Below are 22,318 nucleotides of genomic sequence, written 5' to 3'. Positions count from 1 at the left end.
CGTGTAACAGCAACTGGGTCACAACCTTCGGATCTTCAGGGCTTTGGGTCCCGCTGCCACGCAGGGCTGAGGGCAACGCACGATGCCGTGTGCTGACAGCGGGACAGCCAGAGCACACGAGCTTTGAAATCTTCAGAAACCAGGCAAAAAGCTCAGACTGCGTTACTGGAAGCCTCTCCGTTTGCCAGACTGAAGAAACATCCGCTAATTCTCACGCCTACCATCCGCAAGCCGAACTCACACTACCGTTTTCCAAATCGGTTTTAAACTTCCTATCAACAACGCGGATAACCACGGAGAACCACAGAGCCCGCCCCCGCGCCCCTCAGGGAAAGCGCGCCGTTTGTTTACTCAGCGGCCCCGGGGGAAGGCCGGAAGCGCAGCGGGACGCGGAGCGGGAGGCGGAGCGCCGCCCCGCCCGGCACCAACGGCCGCCGCACACGACGTGCCCGGGCGCACGCGCGCCGCCAACCGCTCAGCGCAGCCGTTACGCCCCGCCCCGGCGCGCGCCGCTGAGAGGCAGCGGGAGCGGCCGCGAAGCGCTACGGCCGCCGCCGCCCGCTCCGCTCCTCCGCGATCCTCGGCGGCGCGCGGTCAGCAGATGGCAGGCGCGTCCCGCGGCCCGGCCCCGGGTGACGGGTAGTGCCGGCCACGCCCCCACCAAGGGCCGGTCCCTGGGACCGCGATAGCCCCGGGAGGCGGCAGCTGCTCGGGGCCGGGCCACCGCCGACACCTTCCGGATGCGAGCCGCGGGGCCGCTCGGGGCTTATAACCCGCCCTCCTCTCATCACGTGACCGGCGGCCGCCCTCGCCCCCCCCCGCCGTCCATCGGCTCCGGCCGCGACCCCGGAGGGAACGGGACGGGAGAGGTGGGCCGGAGAGCGGCACGAGCGCCACCGCTCCCCTCCGCCGCCGCTCCACGGCCCCTTCGCTTCAAACGCGGCCCTCACAGCCGACGAGAAGCGAGCGCGCACGTGTGATTGGGCGGCCGCGCTCACGTGACGCGCACACCTCACGCCACCTCCTCGAATAAAACTTCAAAACCGGCAGAAGGACGAACGGGGGGAGCGCCCGGGCAGCGCCCCGCGGGCGGCCGGCTCCTACCTGCCTCCAGCCGCCGCTTCCAGGTGGTGCGGGGCGCCGACCGCCGGCCCGGCCCGCGCACCCCGCTCGCGGCTCCTGAGGCCTTCGCCTGCCACGCGCACCCTCCTGCCGTCTTCATTGGCTGCGGCGGCCCATCACGTGGGCCACTCCCGTTTTTCCTTCCTCTCGCTTTCCTCCCCGCTTCTCGGCGGCGGGGCCACCCCCGCTAGGCGGGCGGTGGCTCGGCGCGGCGCTGCCGTCCTCCGAGCGGGGGGAGAGCGCGGCCGGCGGCGACCGCGGCAAAGCAGCTTCGCGACGCCCGCCGGCAGCGCGCCGCCGATTGGTCGGCGCCGCCCGCCGACGCACTTCCGCTTTGCCCTCCGCCGGGACACGCCCTTCCCGCCCTTCCCCCGCCCTCGCGCGAGGGAAACACGCTGCTCCCGCGTGGGGAGCCGTTGGCGGGCGGCGCGCGACGGGACGGCCGCGCAGGCGCGGGGCGGGAGGGGACTCTAACACGCGGGGGGGCGAGCACTGGCCCGCGGGCCCCCCCCGCGCCCCGCACGGTCCGTCAAAGTGCTGAAGGATCGAGTGTATAAAATGGCGGCCGAATGATCCCCTCGGGGCTCTGCTCGTCCCTCCCTTGCTCGCCCATCCTGAGGGGACAGCAGTCGCTCGGAGCACAGGGAAAACAGGCATATGCCTTCAGAAAGTGGCCGTGTAAAAACTGCTGCGTTTCAGCACCAATAACTGCATTGAATGGCAGCCACCGCCCTTACGCTTCGATTACGCTGTTAAAATGCTTGAATTGATCATTTAAAGCCTGCAAAATGTCAGCGTGGAGGATGCGGCTTCCTGTGCACCGAGTGAGTCAGGATCACGCGGAGAATATAATGTGTGAATGCTTAATGAAATCAGCGTTACGCACACACGGGAGCCACAGTAAGATTGCTGCGATAATTGTGAGGCTGGCACTTCCTGGCTTAACAGTGTTGGTGCATCCCAAATAAAGGCTTCCTTATCTAAGGGTGCATTTGTGGTGGCTGCTTTCCGAGACTGCCCCAATGGACCCCTGTTGGGCAAAGTTACTTCTTTTGGCAGGCATCGCCTCCATGTAAGCCTGTATGTTCTTAATGTATCAGAGAACCATAGAATGTACCTCTCACCAGAGCTGCATGCTGTGATTTGCTGTGAGGAATAAAGCTTTATTTCCAAAGCTCAAAGCCAGGGGTCCAGGGCTCTGAAAAGATAAGGTTGGCAGTAAGTGCTGCCCAGTTTTTATTAAATATTCCCACAAGGTTAAACAGCAGGCGATGAGAAAAGCCTGTCCCTATCTGTTGGGCTTCAGAGAGCTAAGAAAGGCCCCCAGCTGCCCACTGGAGCCCCCAGCCCCCATCCCCTGCAGCCTCCCCACCCATGGGCGGGTGCCTGAAGGCTGTGGAGTTTCACATGAAGCCCACGTGAGGCGAGCTGTTGTCTACAGCATCTCCACACATTTTAGTCCCAGCATGGTGGTGCTCATTTGGGGCAGAACCTCTCAATGTGTCTGCAGTGAGCCTTCTCCAGCTAACTCTCTGCTGGGGCTGGTTCTCCAGGTACAGGGGCTGGGATCTCCCCCAGGGCCACACTGAAGGGCATCAGCCAGCATTAACCACTGCAGCATAGGCCTCTCTAGCTGCAACAAATCTTGCCAAGCCCAATATATTTCCAGTACATTTTCTGCAGCCTAACAAATCCTTCCCTGCCCAAATGGGGTAAAAAAAAAACATTCCCAGGAGTTGGTGTTATCCCTTTGTTAGGCTCATGAGTGGCTTTGAGAGTAAGGGGTTAAACCTTCCTCCCACTGCCCAGACTGCAAAGGGGGTTGGTGGTGTGTGCTTGCAAGGCAGCTCCCTGAGGGCAGTTTGTTATCGCGATAGAATATATCTAAGACCTTTTAATAAATGGGGGGTGGGAACACAGACATTTTCTGAAATATACTCCTGAGGACATTTCCTGATTTTCTGAGGGTCCGAGTCCTAGCTGATCCCCCTTGCTTGGTGCTTGTCTCCCCAAATGCAGGTGGTTGCAGGTCCTATATGTGGACACATGTGGGGGGTCCGAGCTGGGTCTGTGTGCTGCAGCTGCCTGACAGACTGAAGAGCCAGGAGCTGCATGCAGAGCTGGCTGAAAGCACTGACTGAAAGCATTGGCCACAAAGCACTTTCCCCGCATCCATAAGCCCCAGCACCGGAGCTGCATGCAGAGCTGGCTGAAAGCACTGGCCACAGAGCACTTTCTCTGCATCCATAAGCCCCAGCACCAAAGTAGCTGCCGCTGCAGAGGCAACTTGTTGGAGTCCTCCTGGCTGCCGCTCTGCAAGCATCCTAGCTATTGGCTGCTTCCAAGAATGATTTCCTTTCACACTGGAAATGCTGATGATTCCTCAGATATGTGAAGCCTGTAGTTCTCACGCAGCTGCATCCTCATTTAAATAAGCTCTAATCGATGTTAATTATCTAAATGGTGCTAAAAGTCAAACTACATCCGTGCCCTGCAGCTTCCCCACCTGCCAGCACTGGAGGGTGGAGGCAAGCAGCAGGCAGGGCTTGGGCCAGCGCTCTGCCCCCATCCCAACCCTGAGGCACTCACTCAAAGCCTCTACTTGCATATAATGCATTTCACCAAGATGCACCCAGAGTAGCTGCCAGGGAGCTGGATGCCAGAGGCATCTCTGCTGTTCTCCCTGTCTCATGCTGTGAGTCTCATAGGACAACTCCCAAATGCACACCCAGAAATCTCTTCAGATTTTGCACTCCAAATGTCTGCGCAAAGCAAAATGACATCTTTGGGGTCAAATTCTCATTTTGGTTCCTTCCCATAGAATTGCAAAACCAATGCAACTGAGCAGAAGTTCATAGTATCCTCCCTGCAAACAGAAGTTTGGTTAGGAAGAAAACTGACGTTATCTGTGGGTTCATCCACATTGCTGTGCTTTGTCTAGTGGTTGGTGACCCACAAAGCAAGGAGGTTGAAACTAGATGATCATTATGGTCTTTTTCAACTCAGGTCATTCTATGATTCTATGAATTTCTGGTGAAAACAAGGCAGCACTGTGCTTCCAGCTGTGTTAGCAGCTCCAGGAGCAGAAAACCTGGGGGAAACCAGACTGCACCTTGCCCTGCTCTGCATGAGAATGAAACCTTGTTGTCTTTTGGATTTTACCTACATTTTGCTAACGGTGAGCTAAGGACAACTTTTAATTTTCAGAGTTCATTCTCAGTGACAGTCTATTGTCTGCACCACTTGCAAGATACTTACCTAAAAAAGAAATCCACTGTTTTTTTTTTCCAATGAAATTTTAGAGCCTTCCTGGAATGAAGGCAAGCACAGATTTCCTACAGTCACAGATTTCTAATGCCAGTAAGAATTTGTCTAGAAACAGGCAAGCTGTAAAACATGATTTTGAGCTCTTGCCAGCCTCGGTCAGGCAACATCCCATGGACATCCACATGGAGCTGCTCATCACCCCTGCTGAGGGACTGGCACAGAGGCTCAGTGGTGCTCAGCAGTACTCCAGCACAAGCACCGGGAGGGAAAAGGATCCCAGCTACCCCAGAAGCCATCTTCCTCCAGGGGCAGGCCAGGTGGGCTGGCAGGCTGCAGGCTATGTGCTGTGTTGCAGCAGGAAACCGGTCTGTGGTTGGTGAGATCTGCTCTGCTGACACAGTGACTGCCAAATGCAAGAGCTAAATCCCCAAATAGAGCTCCTGTGGGCCAGCCGTTGTTTGCAGTCCCAGTGCTGCAGCCCTGCAGTTATACGGGACTCATCAGGCTGGGAACGTTTCCTTGAGTGTATTGAGGGAGAAAATGGAGAAAATCAAGCCAGGCTATTTTCTGCTATAAATAGGTTCAGCTCTTTCCGTTTGAATTTTTGCCTGATTATGCCTGCAGAAAAAAGTTGGCCCCTTGGCAGGGCAGCAATCCTGAGCAATGCAGGCGTTGGCCCAAGAGACTCCATTTATAAGTAGAAAATGCAGACACCCTTTCAAGCAATGAGGCAGGTCACTGCCCCAGGTACTGCAGGTGCAGCAGCCTCGATGAGATGGCACTGGTGCAGCTGTGAGCACTGGCAGACGGGCTGGCGTCAATCAGGGAGTGAGCAGTTACCGGCTGCTAGCTCTGCCAGAGATTTCCACCCCCGCAGCAGCGTCGGTGGAGACGCATGCCCGCGCTTCAGCTGCTTGCGTGTGGCCTCTGCAGTCTTTCACCTCACCATCCGCTGCCCCGGGATCCCAAACTGCAGCGGGGGAGCAAGCAGATACAAAGGGATGGTCTTAAGTTGCCCCAGCTGCTCGGTCAGTGTAAATGCTGGTCTGAGCCGGGATGCCAGGATTTGACACTGTTGGTATTGGCAGCTCAGCACCAGCATCACATCCTGCCCCGTCCCTTTTGTAGTAGCCCCCAGGTCTGCATCTTCCATTACCTGCGTGCTCTGCAGCCCAGGTACAGGGTGACGGGCACTGAAAGGCTGTTATGGCTCAGCCCACATGCCTGCAAAACCCTCCTGCTTCTCCTTAGGTACCTTCGTGCAAGAGGAGGAATAAGGCAGACAGATAAACCTGGGAAACATATTGATTAGGCCTGGTGTTTGTGGCGGCATGCTGGCATACTTTGTTTAGCAATTTGAGCCTTTGTGGGTTTTATAGCTCGTTTCAATGCAGTTTATTAAGGGGAAAGAAGCAGAGGCAGAAGCAAGTGACCAGGGCCCCTTGTTCCAGGCTGGCAGCACGCAGGCAGCAGTGGCTGCAGCAGCGGCACGCACCAGCTGCCGGCAGTGCGCTCCCACGCAGCTCGGTTAACGACAGGGTAGCGGCCAGGATCGCTGTCGTACGGATTAGCTGGGAGAGCAGCGAGCTCCCCAGCTTGCCATGCTAATGGCCGTGGGCAGAGTGCTGCTCTCACCTGCTCTGCAGTTTCTCTCTGCTCCCACTCTTTGTCACCTTCACTGACGTATGTTCTCCAGCGGGTTGTGCAGTATCTTTTATTCACAACCAGATTGTGTCTGCATGCAAACCCTCCTTCCTCTCCACAAAGTCCTATCCCCTCACACAGCACACTGCCAAAACACAGCTCCTATAAAGACTTTCTAGAAGCTCATCTAGTTCCATTAAATCCCTACTGAACACATCAAAACTTAAAGCAACAAGTGCAACCCACTGGCCCAGGCCAGATGTATCTTCAGCTCAATTGTAGCTCTGAAAAGAAACTGGAGGAAACGGGATCTGGGCAGCCTGGGCCAAAGAGCTGGCACTACTCTGCCCCTTGTTTCAGCGCTGTTGTCAGCATGGCCAAAAGATTTTACATTTCCCCAGCCTGTCTGCATGTAGGAACACATTGATTTGGCATTACTGAAGCCAGAGGGCCCCCAGGGCAGTCGGTAAGCAGGGCTCCATTGTCCTGGCTTTGCCACAAGACTTCAGGACAATGACTGGAGTCTGATTCATGCTGACGCCGAGTTCCTCATCTGTGACAGAGCCCACGCGACCAAAGCCCACGTCTGTCGGTGTTCCTGGACCAAGTGATCGATTTCGACTTGGTTTCCCATGGTAACAAGGCTTCCTGATCACCGCCTGCACCTGCTGTCCCTCACAGCTTTTGTATCCTGGCTTGGGAGGGACCTGTAACGATGACTGAGTCCAGCTCCTGGCTGCATGTGGGAGTACCTGAAATTCAAGCCAGATTCAGAGCTGAGCTTCCTCAGCTCCAAAATAACCTCTACAGAAATTTCTGCTTGAAAAAAATTGGGAATTGGCAAAAGCTGGCCAGCAAAATGCAATGTAAATTGGGAACAAATACACATGCATGTGTGTATTTTCTCTGTTCTGCAAGGCACAGTCTTTTACTCAAAATTAAATGTATTTGACTCCAGTGAGTGTTTTAACTGAGTAAAGCCCGCAAGGCCCCGTTCCCCACACAGGCCAAGAAGGAGGTGCAGGCATGAGGGCAGTCGTGCATCTCTCTTTGTGCATTACTACAGCCAAAAAGAAGGTGATCATGGAGGAAATGTTGGGCTTTTTAAGAAACCAGTATGGCACGACAGTGCCTGCATCAGAACTCCTGGCACAGAGCAGCGCTGCGTCCTCCAATGCCACTTACTATTTCCTCCCCTCCTCTTCCCACAGTGACTCTCCCTCTGCTGCTGCTTGTGTACCTGATCTGACAGGGCTCGTGTGCAAAAGGATTCAATCATCCTTTGAACCAGATCCAAGGGATGGCGCTGAGCACTGGAACCTCACAATACTGGCCAAGTCAGCCACTCCGTGCTTCGGAAGTCATTCTCCCTGCGTAGAAGATGGGGGTGAGCGCTCCCTCCCACTGCTCCCCATCGCTCATCCTCCTGGTGTGAGTGTATAGACAGAAGCCGTGCACTGTTGATGAATAATGAACGTGTGATGTGCGTCTCTTCTTCTCGGCAAGCTGGAAATCCAAGGGCTCTTCTATGTGGCAATGGGAACATTGACTCAGCAGCAGAGTTCCAACCACCTCCTCCAAGACTGTCCTCCCCAGGGAGTGCTGTCAGTGGGGGGCAGGGAGAAGGAATGAGCGCAGAGGCTGCCAGCACCTAGGTGGGATGTGGCACTGCAGCATGCTCCCTGCCTCCAAGGAGGTCACTCAAGGCTTTTGGTTGGGGCTGAGGCTCTCTGGGAGACAAGCTCATGTGACCAGTGTACCCACCCAGCAAGGAAGATCTGTTCAGAGCATCCCCACAAACTCTGCTGCAGATAACAGGCTGGGACTCAGACACAGTACATGTTTTATTATTTAAAAAAATGCATAAAAACTATGACATGCTTCCCAAAGTTAGAGTCTCTATGTACATCTGCGCTTCCCAGGCAGCTGCAGGGAGCATAGCCTTCTGCCCTCACTGCCAATGTGTGCACTGCACAGGTTTCTGCTAAACTTTGTTAGCTGTTATTTTCTCCCCTGCATTGACAGCAATCCAGCTAAATGATGAAAAAAACCCGTACTGCCTGGGGTGTAAGGTTTTGCAGTTTGTGACCAAGAAACCATACTGGGCTTCCAACTGTAGGGCAGCTTTGGGTAGTAGGAAATCTTACAGAAAGGACCCGTGCCCAAGCCGCAGACTGAACTTTCCCTTCCCTAGGAAGGTGCTCTCAGCAAGGGATGAAACTGGACCCAAATTTTGTAGTTAGCCCCTAACCTGGCAACAGCCAAGAATGGGGCATCGAATGATAGGGTGTCCTGATACCAAGCCTGCAGTCTGTCTTGGCTCATTGGTCCCACCTTCGCCAACCTGGCAAGCGACGACATTGGTGCTATTTGTGTCTGAGGAAAAGCAGTGTGGAATCCTAAGTCCTGTGATACTGCTGAGTTTTCAGCACACTGAAAATAAAACAAATGAAGATCTAGCAAATTTTTAGGATAACTAGAGTAAGATGTACCTGCACTTCCTTGCTGGGAAACACTGCACAAAACAAATGCTGATTTTACATTAAAATATTAAATTATTAAAAACCACAAAAGCACTTGCAGTTACAGTGAGTCAGACATGCTGATTGAAAAACAAAACCCAAAGAGCAAAACCATCAATTTTGCCCTGTGTGGAAGGCTGCAGTGATACGGGTCTACAATCTGATTTGGCTTTTACAGTGTGCCAGAAGACCTCCTAAATAAGACAGCCAGTGGTTCTCAAGCTTTTTCGTGATAAGGACTCTCTCTTTAGAAAGAGGTTTCCCTGTTGGTTCCTTCCCCCCATCTCACACATACCTTCCCAAAAGTGACTTCAGACCTTCACCACAGCAGCTACAGCACTGGATTGTTTGAAAAAGTCAGAGGATGGTTAAAAAGAGAAAGATTAAAGAAATCCTACTTTCAAGCAAATACTGAATCCTGCTCCTGCTGAAAGTGATGCGTGTCTGCCATTCTTTATCTAAGCAGTCTCCTTCCTCTCCTGGAAAGCAGCTTTTGCATTAATTAGCACTGCTTCCCCACACTGCCGGCAAATCCTCTCTAAACAGTTTCCTCTCAATTCCTTTGAAGTTGGATTCTATCCTCACCCATGCCAGCTGCTCTCCCTCCCTTCCCATTTGAAGGCCAACTGCAAGGCTAGTCGGGCCCGAACCAGCACCAAACAGGAAAAAAAAAAAAACACAGAAAAGAGGTATGAGAGTGGAGAGGGATGTTCCACTTTTTTTCTAATTTCATTGCTCCCTGCAAGTCTGAGTACCTTAAAAGAGCCCTGGGCAGAGGGAGCAGCGAGTGTTACTGCATGAAATGTGCCAGATGTTCAATGTTGGATGAATGCATATCTGCAAATCGCAGTTTGAGAACCACTGAGGTAGGCAAGACGTCTAGGCAGCACTGCTGAGTGAACACAAGAGGAACTTCCCCCAGTGTCCAGATGACGGTGTAAATACCCACTAGTGTTTTCAGAGGTACCAGTCCCGAAGTCACGCAGCCAGGATCAAAGACAACATCTACACGAGAGCGAGCACTGACTGAACAGAAGATGCGTTCAGCTCTGCTGGCGTCCAGCTGCCAGTGAGAAAGACCAGAGCAGAGGCTCTGACTGCCCACCTTGACTTTGATCTTCTTTCTGCGGGATGTGAACAGCCTCCCTCCCCAAATCCAAGGGCATGTCAGGGCTGTGGTCCATACAAGCTGTCCGCAACTGCAGCCCACACAGAAATGAAAGCTGCCAAAGCTGCCCAAGAGCTCCGGAATGGTTTAAAGCCATTCCAGATCCGGCATCAGAGACCCAGGCGACACGGCACTGTGGCTGCACACATCCCGTCCCAGGGAAGCAGAGTGTCACTGCTATGTACAGACTAACAACTTTTCTCTCCTTCTGTCTCCAGCTCATACAGAAGGCTTTTGTTCTCCCCTTCCTGCCCATCTGGATGCCTTTCACCCTCGACATCATCTCCAAGGCACAAGGGGCTCATGATGTAGCGATAGTCACTCGTGACAGCAGCAGCTGCTGCCCCAGCAATGGTCTCATCACCGTCCGTGTTTCCAAAAGAGGTGTGCACGGCAGGGTCACTGACAGATGACTCTTTGTCCTTCCCAATGTTGACATAGAGAGGGTCTTGGCTTAAAGAGAGTGTGGACATCCTCCCCCGAATCATTTCCAGTTGGGACCGAAGCACTCCAAAGCTTGGGCGTAGCTTGGGCTCAGGATGCCAACATCTGCACATGAGATCGTAGCTGCAACACAGAAGAGACACAACACATCTAGTCCTGCACATCCCAGCAGCAATTCTGTGCAGTGCAGCACAGGGCATCAAACGACGGGCCCTTTGCAGAGGTGAACAGAGCCAGCTCTTCACGCCCTGTCGGAAGGCTCCATCTCACCTCTGCAACACTGAAGCTCATGCAGTTCTTCAGCACTTCAAGGGTGCCTTGGAAAAGAACTGCTACCCTAAGGCCTCCAAAATCCCTAACATAGGACATGAGTGAGTAGGTTCTGACCTCCACCAGGGCACTGGCTTCACTCAGCAGAGAAAACAGAGAATGGCAAGAATTCTAGCTTTGGTGTGTGATTTTTTGCATAAAATTTGCACAACTTTTTTTTTTTAATAATGAGATTGGGTATGTCACTGGGGAGAGGCATTTATTTTTCCAATCACAATTAACAAACACCAAAACTTTTCCAAAATTCATTGGTTTTGGCCTTGTGTAGCTGATGGCACTTAGGCAGGTTTTATGGACTTAAAATCCTTGTTTCTCCCTATTTTCAAAAGCACTTTCATCAAAATAATTAGAGAGTACCAAAAAAAAACCCAAAACCCTGAACTTCAAGGCCTGCCTAGTGCTTTACTGGCCACAGGTCTCATCCTGCCACGCAGGCGGTGTTTATCCTGTGGTCAAACACCAGCTGAGAGTTCTGGTTGCCTGAGGGCTGATGCACGATGTCATCAACACCAGCATCCACACAGAACACAGGGTGATGCCTCCAGCATGCTGGAGAATGGCCAGAGCCATCGTTCTCCTTCCTGCACATCACCCACCAAAGCCACAGCTGTGCTCCTGTTTCTTCATTGTCACCAGTTCTGTGGTGAGCAGTGCTGGCACTGGAAAACACCATGGACAAACAACCTCAGTTAAACTTGTAAGTGGAAAAAATCTGAAAACGGCCCTCCCTGGGAAATGAAGCATTTCCCAAAGTAAAGGATGGCCTTTACTTTGCTTTTACCTCCCTTGCTCTCTATCAGCTTTATGAGCCTCTTGGATTTCACACTAGTTTTATAGAAAGCTTCAATGCCTCTGTTATCTCAATCCTAAATTGCACCCCTTGTGAGTGGTTGAAATAACTGTAAGTGCTCCATATAAAACAGAAACTCCCTACTCTGCAGCAATAAATTAAATACACTCTTTTACCCCGCCCTGTGAACAGCAGAAATTCATTTGAAAGAAAAGGAAAAAGCTACCAGCTGTACAGGATCAGACCAACTGCCCACCAGGACCTTGCTGCTGCCAGCGGCCATCAGCACACAAGCCGAGGGTGAGCATGTAGGGAAGTGTTTTGAGCATATCCTCATGGATCTCAATCAAAAGAGGCTCAATGGCCTTTCAAAATGAGGTTGTATATTTTTTGGTAGTTTTCTTATGCATTTTTCTTCAGTGTCCAGCAGCTCATTGCATCCCTTCTCTATTTTTGGCCCTTATAGCATCTTAAAAGTTCCACAACTGGGAACCAAAGCTACTCACAGCAGTCAAGAGGCAGACATACAATGATTTTAAGAAGTGGCATAACTGTGTTTTCATTTAAGCTTGGGAACAGTCAAAATGAATTGCTGAGAAGACAAAAGTGTACAGCTTCAGTAACAAGACACAGATTATTCTCTTACATCGAAAAAAAGGAAAAAAAAAAAAAAAGCAGGGGAAAAGGAAGGCACATGAAATATATTCCACCATCATAGCAGGAAGAAAGGGGGAAGAAAGGGGACTTCTTGTTGTTCCTTTTACACAAAATGTACAGCTTTACAAGGCCATCAAAGCCAGCGTTTGTAGATATGCCACAGGAATAAGGCAGGAGCATGGGCTGCAACACACCAGTAAACTACCTGAGTGCTTCCTTTAAGTCTGGAAATGTCTGAAACCCATATCCACAACACTGTTCTGGTTTGGTTTCCACCTGCAATTTAAGTGGGACCTTGATCTACAGAACATTATATATATTCCTGTCTCCTACCTCTCTGTCATCCTGCTATTTCTATGTGAATATTAGATGCAATTTTGATAACTGGACCTAGGTTTGAAAGGCTCACACAGCCTCTGCAATCTTGTTTCCTTGTAATCTTGCTTCAGGCTGCACCATGAAACTCACCTCTTTCCTTAGATGCTGCCCTAAGAAGACAGGGAGCTTCTGGAGACATAGTTATAGTTTTCACACAGCCAAGAGCTTCTAGCATTGACACTGTTCAAACTCTTGAGCAAGCTGGCTGCTTGCAGAGCTACCACAGGTTCCAGGGAGTTCTGCCAGCAGAGAGAATTTGATAGCTAACCCAGAGACTCTATAGTGAATGCTTTTGTGTGATGGAAAGTGGATGGATTCAGGTTGCAGGGTCAGCCAGCTGCACCCGTTTCATTCCTGTACGCCAAACTTCTCAAGGAACCATGTGTCTGCAGGGAGAGGAAGTACTCACACATCTTCCAGGCACTCTGGCGGTTGCTTCAGCCTGTTCCCACTGATGAGGTAGTTGTAGATTTCTGCATTCTCAATGCCAGCATAAGGGGTTTGCCCTCGGGTCACAATCTCCCACATGGTCACCCCGAACGCCCACTGAAAGGGAACAGTACAGAGAACTGATGAACAAAGTTCCCTGCTTGTTGGGATTACGTCACGTGAACAGCAGTGATGCTGGCTCAACTCTAGCTAGAAAACAAAATAAAATCAGATGCTGCTGATGCCAACATGTCGTCTGTTGACCAGTCCCATCCTGCAGTGGAGCAGAAGGCTCTTGGAGCTATTGCTGTCTCCCACATACAAATGTCTCCCAAACACCTCCTACTCATGGTTCTTGAGATGTAGCATCAGCTTTGTGGTCCCCAGCTACATAAAGAGTTTGATTTGGAGTTCACAAATTAATTGTTTAATACATGGAGACAGATTCTCTATTACTGGAAATGTACAGGCACAAATGAAAGAGTTTAGCCACTAAGCAGGGCAATGAACAAACTGCTTATGGCTCACAGTGATTTGTGCTGTACTCTGTACTGTCATACTTCTAACTTTAAATCAAAACTGCAAGGTCTGTTAGGTGGAAAAAAAAAAATATCTTCATAAGCAAACCCTGCCCAGTGTCTGTTGTAAACTGGCTGAACTGTGATCAGCAATCACTGAACACTGCCTGCAGTGGTTATAGCAATCACCAGGCAACACAGTAGCCAAGCTACAAGGCACTCTTGGTGTCCCTTCAGAGACACACGGGTAAATTCAAAGGCAAGTCCACAGGTTTGAAGGAGAAAACTAATGCAAAACCAAATCTGCAAAACCAGATCAGAAGGCAGCAAGGAAGAATGGATAAGGCATCAGAACAGAAAAAAATAACAACCACCCTCCCCTGCTCTCCATCCCCAAACAAATAATAACAGAAAAAAAAAAACTCCCACCAAAAATTACCCCATGCCAAAGAGAAGCGAAGCAAAAATCTCAGACGAATGGGAGAAGTTATGGGGTGGAGTGTATAAGCACTGATGTATTCATTCCATGGTTCTACCAATGCCTTCTGTACGACGGAGTGCCATTGCTGTTTATGTACATGAGTGTATGCAATAGAGATTTAGATCACCTTCAGATTGTAACGCAGAAGAACAAGGAAAAAGAGTAAGGGACTGTTCAAAGAGTAGAAAATGAGAAGGATAGGGAGACAAGTAAAGGAGAGGATAGGGGGAAGAAGTGAAAAATAGACAAAGGACGAGGAAAATGAGAAAAGGGTTCATCACTTCTGCCATAAATCACTCATATTTTACATCTTGGGTTCTGAGAGCACTCAAGGCAGAGGTGACACTGTCCCTCAAACACAGACTACCAGGCAAACTCCCTTTCTCACCACCAGGGCCTTTCCCTACCCTCCACGATTACAGAAGGATTCTTCTACTTCTGAAAAAATACAAGCGGTTCCCAAATGCACCAGAGCAAAACTCACCACATCGCTGTGTGTTGTGTACAGATTATCCGCCAGACTTTCCAGAGCAAGCCACTTCACAGGTAGCTTGGAAGCACAGCCCTGGCGGTAGTAGTCTCCACTGTAGATTTTCTTAGAAAGCCCGAAGTCTGCAACACTCACATTCATGTTCTCATCCAGCCTATGGGAAAGTTTTAATGACTAAGAAAAGCAATTCACTGGCCACCTCAGGCAATAAAAGAGGTACAACCAGGACTACTTGGGCAGGGAAGTGAGGTATTTAGTCATCAAGTATTACCCAGAAGGATAATGACTTAATCTACTTGACAGCTGATGTGAAATAATTCAGTGGTCTCAAATCAGTTCCTTGAGACTAACAGAGAGATAATTAGGAATAAGGAAATAAACAAATGGCCATGCTCAGATGGCCTGCACTGTCATCCAAAGTGAACTCAGCTACTTTATAGAGGTTCAAAGATCAACAGTGTTTACCTGCATTGCTCACTGCTATCACTAAGGCCCATGCCCCATATAAGCAATCAAAAAACACAAGGTATTTGCCTAGATGCATATCACAGCTGCCAAAACTACATCTGCAAGCCATTCTCTTCAGGCCAAGTTAACGGCCTGAATTGCTCTGTCACACACTTACTTAAACCTAGACACTTCAGTAGGTAGTACGAGTAAAGCCCATAAAGACATCATGCCTCTAGGCTGCATAAAGGAAGTTGTGATGACACAGGCACCCAGCTTCCTCTGAAGGAAGACTGTTTTTTTAAAAAATAATTTAAAATAGGAAAACAGTAGGAGTTTCTCAGCAGTGTCAATGCAGGCTAATTCACCATTTTTCATTATGACTTATCAGCCTCCTGTCTGTACAGCTGGACACTTAGATGCCTTTGGAAATCTGTGTCTCACTGTAGATTTCATTGGTTGTTGTCATTTTGTTCAGAGGCAGAGTTCTGCCTGCCAGGATGGGCTGTTCCTTTCTATTCCCAAGAAAGAAGCAGAGAGGAAAGAACAAAAAGGGATTTATCTTCACTTCATAGCAGGCAAGGCAGTTTGGGGACATAAAAGCAATGTGGGATCATGCAGAATGTTCACCAGGCAATTATTTTTAAAGGAATTCTCCACATTAGCCATTCTTCACCTGCTTTCCAGGAAATCCTACATTTCTTATACTGTGATAATCAAGTCTTCAAAAGAGATGCAAGGAATAGAGATTTCAGACTATGTTTAAAGCTTCTTTCTTTCTGACCCAGACAAACCCTTTTTCTTCTGTTGATTACATCGTAAAGTGGAACAAATAGCCCATGCTGACAAACAACATTGTAATCAACCCTCTGAAAATATATGTATGTCCAAACCAACGATGGAATAGTTTCTTCTAAATATGGTCAGTTTGAAGCTCAGCTGAATGCTAACAGTAGACCCCTACAGTACCACCACCACTACATACACGTATGTTCATGGACAAGACTCTCCCATGACTGCTGTCAGTTAGATGCAAAGGCCAACATCCCCCAAGAGGATCCCTCCTCACTTCTGTTGTGTGAAAAGCTTCTCATTCTTCCCTCATCCATTCCAGTCTTTCTTTTCTCTAAAAATTCATGGTTCATGGTTCACTTACATGCAGTTCCGAGCTGCAAGGTCTCTGTGTATGAAATTTTTTGAGCTCAAGTACTCCATCCCACTGGCAATGTCAATCATGAACTTGAGGAGTGTCTGAACAGGCAAGTTCTGAAAGAAATAACTGAGTTACTTCAACTTTCAACCTCTTATGGCAGAATTGCAACATTTTCTACTAGCTTACTGAGCAGGGACAGGTTATAGGGAAAGCAGGAGTTGGTTCTCAGTGTGCATGGGATTAGATACTTCAACATCTGATCAGAGCTTCCTCTGGTGTCAAAATCTGATCATCTGCCAATGCCTCTGCAAGACCGAACCCGAACTGAGCTGAGCACGTTGTCTGAAAATCCATGCCCTCCCTACAGGAATTTTACAGTAAGAAAGACTTACAAAAGGATTCTCCCCGATCCTTGACATCAGCAGAAAAGCATGAAGGTCTCCATGCTTCATGAAGGGCAGGATCACCATGGGAATTGGGAGACGACCTTTGGGACGGCTCCGTAGACTGACTCCTAGTGAATACACACAGCAAAGGGATTTTAGCAAATGCAGCAGGCCCAAGGGGAATCTTAGAGGTTACCATGCCCTTCTCTTTTGAAACTGCAGAAAAAATGTGCATTTTTTGGTGAGTGAGCAGCACTGCTGTCTTACCAATCAGCTTAGTGACATGTGGGTGGTCAAACTCCTTCATACATGCAGCCTCCCGCAGGAACTCCTCGATGTCAGTGGAGGTAAAGATGTCCGCTGGAAGAAAAGGTCACTGTAAGTTTTCTTCCTTGGTCCTTCAGTGAATGGCTCCAAAGGACATTACAGATAATGATCTTCAGAAACTTGTTCTTTGTGGAGGTTTTGCACATCCTCCCAGACCTACAGCTAGATGAGCCAGTTTACAACAAGGCAGAGCCTGACACTTTCATCTGGGACAGTGGTCAGTAAGCATGCATCAGTGACAGCTGGTAAACTGCTTCTTGGCAGAGGAAAGAGCTGACAATTAGCAGCTTTTTTCTCAGCAACAACTTTCCTTGGAAGCCATAGAAATCACGTGGGGGCATTAAAGATGTAAGAATAAATTAGCTAAAAGGACCTAAACTACAGTCTCAGGAAGAGGAGATGCCACACAGAATTAAAGAAAATGCTAAGACTGAGGAGATGGCTGGAGACCCCAGCAGGGGTCACAAAGCTCAATTCATCTCTAATGAGGACAGCATGAGAGATCCATACTTCTCCATCTCTTAGCACAATAGTGTCTTGCTAGAGCTCAGATTTCTTAAATAACCTTAGTACTGGAGATCTTGGACCAAAATTTGTTAGTGACACACATCAATATGAATTTGGAGAAAACCATTTGTCACTATTAGTCCAGATTTACAGAAGTATGACATAATCAAGAATTAGCCCAGCAGAATACTTCCTCCACTGGTGCTCCTGAATTTAGTGAGTCCTCCACTTTCTGCTACGAGATCAGACTCAGACCTGTATGGGAATATTCATATTCTTTGCTTTAGGGAAGTCATTTAATATGATTCAGAAGACAGAAGTACATGATTTCCTTTCTACAGCCAGAGGAGAAAGGAAGGTCCCACTAGAGGGTAACAGTTCCCAAATCAGATGCTTGAAGGCAGACAGTTTGATTATCCACTAAACTCCTTGCAAACTGATTATAATGATTGCTGAGACTGGAGAAAAATGTTTTAATTTATACTACTGTGGTATCAGTATACTTAGCACAAACTGGCACTCTGTGGCAGCCAATTTTAACTTCAAAGGTATGCAAGTGTGACTCTGCTTTCAGTCAGTCACAGTTGATTTCTGCCTTACAGGCAACAGGGCTAAAATAACATAGGTTAACACATGTACAAATATATACGCACACACTTGCTTTCACTTATACCTATTAATTGCTTTTTGTGTCACACATTTCTACCTGATGAACGTTAGCTGCCCTTGTTCTGTACACTCCTACAGTGACTAATTGGAAGGGAGTTGGACTACTTTGCCACCTACTGCTGACTACATCATAGCACAAAGCAGCCCTGCCTGAGCTGCCTATGCCAGGTGTTGTAGTGCTCTTGTTGAATCAAGCAACTGAACGAGATCCTCTGCACACAAAAATTGCAGTTATAACATGCTTTTGGCTGCAATCGCCATGTGCTGGATGCTATACAACCAGCTGAAGTAATATAGGTCCTTCCCCAAAGAGCTTCCACTGCAAAAAGACTTAAAACGAGATGGAGAGAACACTGGTAGAAGGGCTGAGTGGGAAGCTCAGAGAGGAGTAAGGAAGAATGTCAGTAGATATCTGATAGAGAATGGGACAGACTACTTTTAATCTTTCCAAGCTCTCTTCTCTCTTAAGTACTTCAGGTAGCCCCACTCCCACTTACCTTTCAGCATCTTCACTGCCACTTTCTGGAAAGAGCCATCATCTAGCTTTAATAGTGCCTCTCGAACTGACCCAAACTCTCCTGTGAAAAGACCAGAGCAAGCAGTGAGGGAACAGCTTTTAGTGAGGAAAGTATGATTCACAGCAGGGTCACACTAGGGGTCGCTGACAGGGAAGCTGAGTAAGCATAAGAAATGCAGCTACCAGCTTCATTTTTCATTCTGCAACTTGAGTCAGCAGTTTTCAGCACACTCGTGCCTAGAAGAGGTAGCACAATCAGCAGACAGAGGCCACTGTGCCAGCAGTTCAGAAAGAAAAACAAGAGGGAAAGCAAGCAATCCTCTACCAAGTGGACAGTGCAGTCACAGTATGGGCTGGGACCTCAGGCAGACATTTCTGGGGAAATCACATCATGAGGAATGCAGCCAAGTGAAATTCTGGTCAGAGAAGGGCCCATGAGCGGGAGCCAGTAAGTGGATGGGCTGGATGAGGATGCTCCCAGTGCTGACCGTTCTTGGAGGTGACAGCTGTCAAAGCTGACAGCCCAGTAATGGTGCCAGCATTCAATCACTTGGGACACAATCAGGCCTTATCTCTCAAAATTCAGGGAAGACTTGCTGGCTAGACAAAATATACACCATCTTCTTCTGCGTGTGTGACACGTCAATTAATATAAGAAATAGTTTACCCTTGTGTTTTCTCTAAGGGAGATGGGAGGAAATGCAAACAGTCAAATCTTCAAATTATTTTAGCCTGAAGTGGCTTTACACCCACAGCGTAACAGACTCATTGCATTAGTTCTGGCTCTAGATTTGCTCTCCCTAATTTTGTAACTGATTACCCAATCCAAAATCTGTTTTGATGAGAGTCTCTGGTACTGAAGAGGAAGAAGTAAAACGTGGTACTCAAGATGCATACCCCAAAACGTTATCTTTCCACTGGTTTTTCACAGTGTCCTTCACTGCTGTGTGGCATGTGCTTATTTCCCAATGATCATATGCAGTGGATATCAGACCAAAGAAGAGAAGAAAGGGAAGGATCTAAGCAATTTTGTATTGGTTCTGCATTGTGCAGCTCTTCTCAGTTGCAGAGTCAGCAGAACCCAAGATAACACAGCCGTGCCCCCTTCTAACCTGTATGCTGAACAGAGGTCGGGTGATTGGGGCTGACAATGTAGAACAGATCTTCCAGCTAGCATCGTTCCACCAAGGACCCCACGGTAGCCAATTTCCACTTTGTTAATTGTTGAGGGGACAGCCCAGAAGTGTTAGAAGGATCCCAGAAACTGGCCAAAAGCTGACACTGTTGAATTACTTCGCATTGTTCAGCCCTCTGACCTTCGGCAGGAAGGTCATCTTCCTGAGTCTTCAGAAGCACATTTGTTCTGGAAGGACTGGAGCAGAATATAGCTCCCAGTGGGACAGGGTCAAGAGAATGCAATAAAACTAATCTCAATAAGAAAAAGGAAGCCAAACACTTCAGCTCTCTTTTGCGTGTGACTCCTGACTCACAATCCTCTCTTAGTTACTTGCTTCATTATTACACACTTTCAGTCTTTTCGACTGATTCAACAGCTAGGACACTAGTCTGCAATCTGGGAAATCTAAATTCAAAACCTTCTTTTGCAGAGAGTTTCTGGGCCAATTTTTTAGCTAAAGTTAGGTGAGAAGCATCCCAACTTTATTTTGCCCATTTCTCCTGGCCTGAAAAGTTGAGAGAAATGGTAGGTAAGAAGTAAAAACTCCAAAGGTCCTGAATATGGACAAATGCCAGCAAATTCAGTACTTGTTCCAGATATGCTTCTTTAAAAGCTCAAACTAATATCTGGCGACAAACCACTTGACATGCTAGAAATATGTGAAATTGAATCAGCGTGTGTTTTGAAGCATTGCAGTGTCTGTAGTAGATCATCTGCCTCTGTATTGTTGCAGCATATTTGAATGCGTAAACTGAAGGAATTCTACAGCACCTCTTTTAAAACAGAACAAGCAGGAGAAGTTTAAATGAATACTCTGAACCTCTGAAAAAAAAATCGTACCCCAGTGAATCAACAGTTCAGGAAAGCTGAACATACACTGCAGTTCACGACTCTGTAGAGCCACACTGGCTTAGCCAATATCCCCTTAGTTATGCTAAACCTTTGAAATGTGTTACCTAGAGAAAAGTGCCATTTAAATGCCATTTACAAACAGACGGACAGAAAACAAGCTACTTATTACTGCTTCTCCCTACTCAGCAGTAAAGGTAACCCAAGCAGACCTCTAACATATAGTCTTGTTCAGCTTTTGGTTCTTACCCTTGCCTAACATTCGTCCCAAGGTGAACTGCTGCTCCTGGATAAGGACATCTTTGAGTTTTGTCTTCAGCTCATCACTGATCCCTACACTCTCCACTGGAAAAAAAAAAAAAAGAGTAAAATCAGGGATACTTAAATGTTCTGTCACAACATCAAGGGCCATCTGTTTTAATTCCATCTCCAGCTTTATTTCCATAATGCAAGATAGAAAATATGAAAGAGTTCCTTCCCACAGCTTCAAGTCTCACCACAGACAAAACCAGTAATTTTTAGCCACAAGAAAACATCTTTTTCATTAACAAAAGCACTGAAAGAGAGAGGCTGTGATTGCACTGCCCTTAATCACGCCAAAAACAACTGGAATACAGAACTACTGTGAATAACTGAGAAGACAGAATGCAAAGAGAAGGGACACCTGATGGACACTGGCTCATTTGGACTCATTTAAGCTGATGGAGCTGAACCAGTTTTCAATAGTCTCACTGGCCTTTACACTATTTTAAGTACACTGCAGTTCTCACAGTACCTGTCTGAATGTTCACACTTGTAGCACACTGAGCTTAGAGCATACTGCTAACACTGTTAACATTGAGCCTCACTCATCTGACTATTACATTGTAGTACAGTCAAAACAGTGTGAAACAGGGACAGGGAAGCAGTGAATTCACGCTTTGCACTAAAATATAGAATGACTGTAACTGTAATTGGTAAGTAAATGTTGTTATGTAACTAAGATGGTAACAGCAACTCTTGCCTTTCGCTTTTATCGTCATTCACAGATTACCTAAATCTCATTGGAAATTATTTCCCATATTCTTGATCCAAAACCATCAGTTTCAGGAAAAACAGAGAGAACAGTACATGTATGAACAGTTTCTCAAGTAGAATCACTGAGGTAACTGGACTTACACGTTGCTTCAATGAGCTCTGGGCCCTCCCTGTTGAAAGACCTGGCAGCTCTGAAATGGACAGCTGGATCCCCTCTGCCAACCACACTGCCAAAGGCATGGCTAGAAAGCAGAAAAGACACACGGAGCCATGATGACACAGGCCATTCACTTCTGAAGGGTGTGACAGACAGATTGGGTGATTATACTTAAACCACATTTTTTTGTAAAGTAATCAGTCAGAAAACCACACTGGGGGAAGAAGTAAAGATGTCTCTTAAGCAGCAGTAGGAGAAACTCCCTTACCCAAATCGAGTTTCCTTTCTTCTTTTTCGAAGGAGAATAAGAGCCAGGGCAACAGCTGTGACCAGAGCTGTGAGAATGCCCAATGCCACAGGAACCCAGGATGTTCCGTAAGGAGGCTGTCTCTGACCACCTAGATGATGCAGAAAATACTAGTCAGCAAATAGAAGAATGCAAATAGTAAACAGCCCATATTAGGATACATCAATATTTTGCTTTTAAATGGAAAAGCCATCTTGCTGATTTTGATGTACACAGCGAATCACTGTGCACTGGAACTTTGCAGAAACAGCTACCCAATCAGTCTAGCTGCTGGACACAGTGAGGATATAACAGATACATGCAGCTATCAGACATGTTCTTAGTTTTGACCACCCATAAAGTAAAGGTCATTGCTCCAGATTAAACTACTTTATGTGAATCATGACCTGCAGTCTTAAGACAAAAAATAAATACTTAAAAAGGGAATTTTGCATACAATTTTCACTTTGCCCTGTTGGAGGCAGCCAGCAGAGACTTCACCAGGCTCTGCCCAAATGCCAACCAGATAACATTTTGAGAGACAATAGCTCTTCATGGCAATCTGATAGGGACTATTTACAGTTCC

The 22,318-nt window shown here is 48.1% G+C and overlaps 2 protein-coding genes across 11 annotated transcripts in view; both read right to left on the bottom strand.

Annotated features, from left to right (window-relative positions):
* The window catches only part of MGA (MAX dimerization protein MGA), a 58,545-nt gene extending 57,078 nt beyond the window's left edge, over positions 1-1,467 (bottom strand). For 7 of the 8 annotated variants that reach the window (XM_085224806.1, XM_085224811.1, XM_085224808.1 and 4 more), the window contains exon 1: positions 1,105-1,467. The gene's annotated coding sequence lies outside the window, so the exon portion shown is untranslated. The remainder of the gene's footprint in view (positions 1-1,104) is intronic. The other variant, XM_085224814.1, reaches the window with a different exon arrangement.
* A 6,392-nt stretch (positions 1,468-7,859) lies between these two features.
* Positions 7,860-22,318, bottom strand: part of TYRO3 (TYRO3 protein tyrosine kinase) — a 39,709-nt gene continuing 25,250 nt past the window's right edge. For all 3 annotated transcript variants that reach the window (XM_085224805.1, XM_085224804.1, XM_085224803.1), the window contains exons 10-19: positions 21,715-21,844; positions 21,431-21,531; positions 20,522-20,617; positions 18,227-18,307; positions 16,494-16,586; positions 16,233-16,354; positions 15,844-15,953; positions 14,235-14,394; positions 12,732-12,868; positions 7,860-10,290 (exon numbers count right to left, since the gene is read on the bottom strand). In XM_085224805.1, the coding sequence (XP_085080931.1) occupies positions 9,912-10,290; positions 12,732-12,868; positions 14,235-14,394; positions 15,844-15,953; positions 16,233-16,354; positions 16,494-16,586; positions 18,227-18,307; positions 20,522-20,617; positions 21,431-21,531; positions 21,715-21,844 (1,409 nt within the window). In that variant the 3' untranslated portion in view covers positions 7,860-9,911. The remainder of the gene's footprint in view (positions 10,291-12,731; positions 12,869-14,234; positions 14,395-15,843; positions 15,954-16,232; positions 16,355-16,493; positions 16,587-18,226; positions 18,308-20,521; positions 20,618-21,430; positions 21,532-21,714; positions 21,845-22,318) is intronic.

The sequence above is a fragment of the Meleagris gallopavo genome, chromosome 5 (assembly GCF_905368555.1).
Source record: "Meleagris gallopavo chromosome 5, MGAL_WU_HG_1.1, whole genome shotgun sequence".
In the NCBI taxonomy this organism is placed as follows: domain Eukaryota; kingdom Metazoa; phylum Chordata; class Aves; order Galliformes; family Phasianidae; genus Meleagris; species Meleagris gallopavo.
This window is presented reverse-complemented; position numbering and strand designations above follow the sequence as displayed.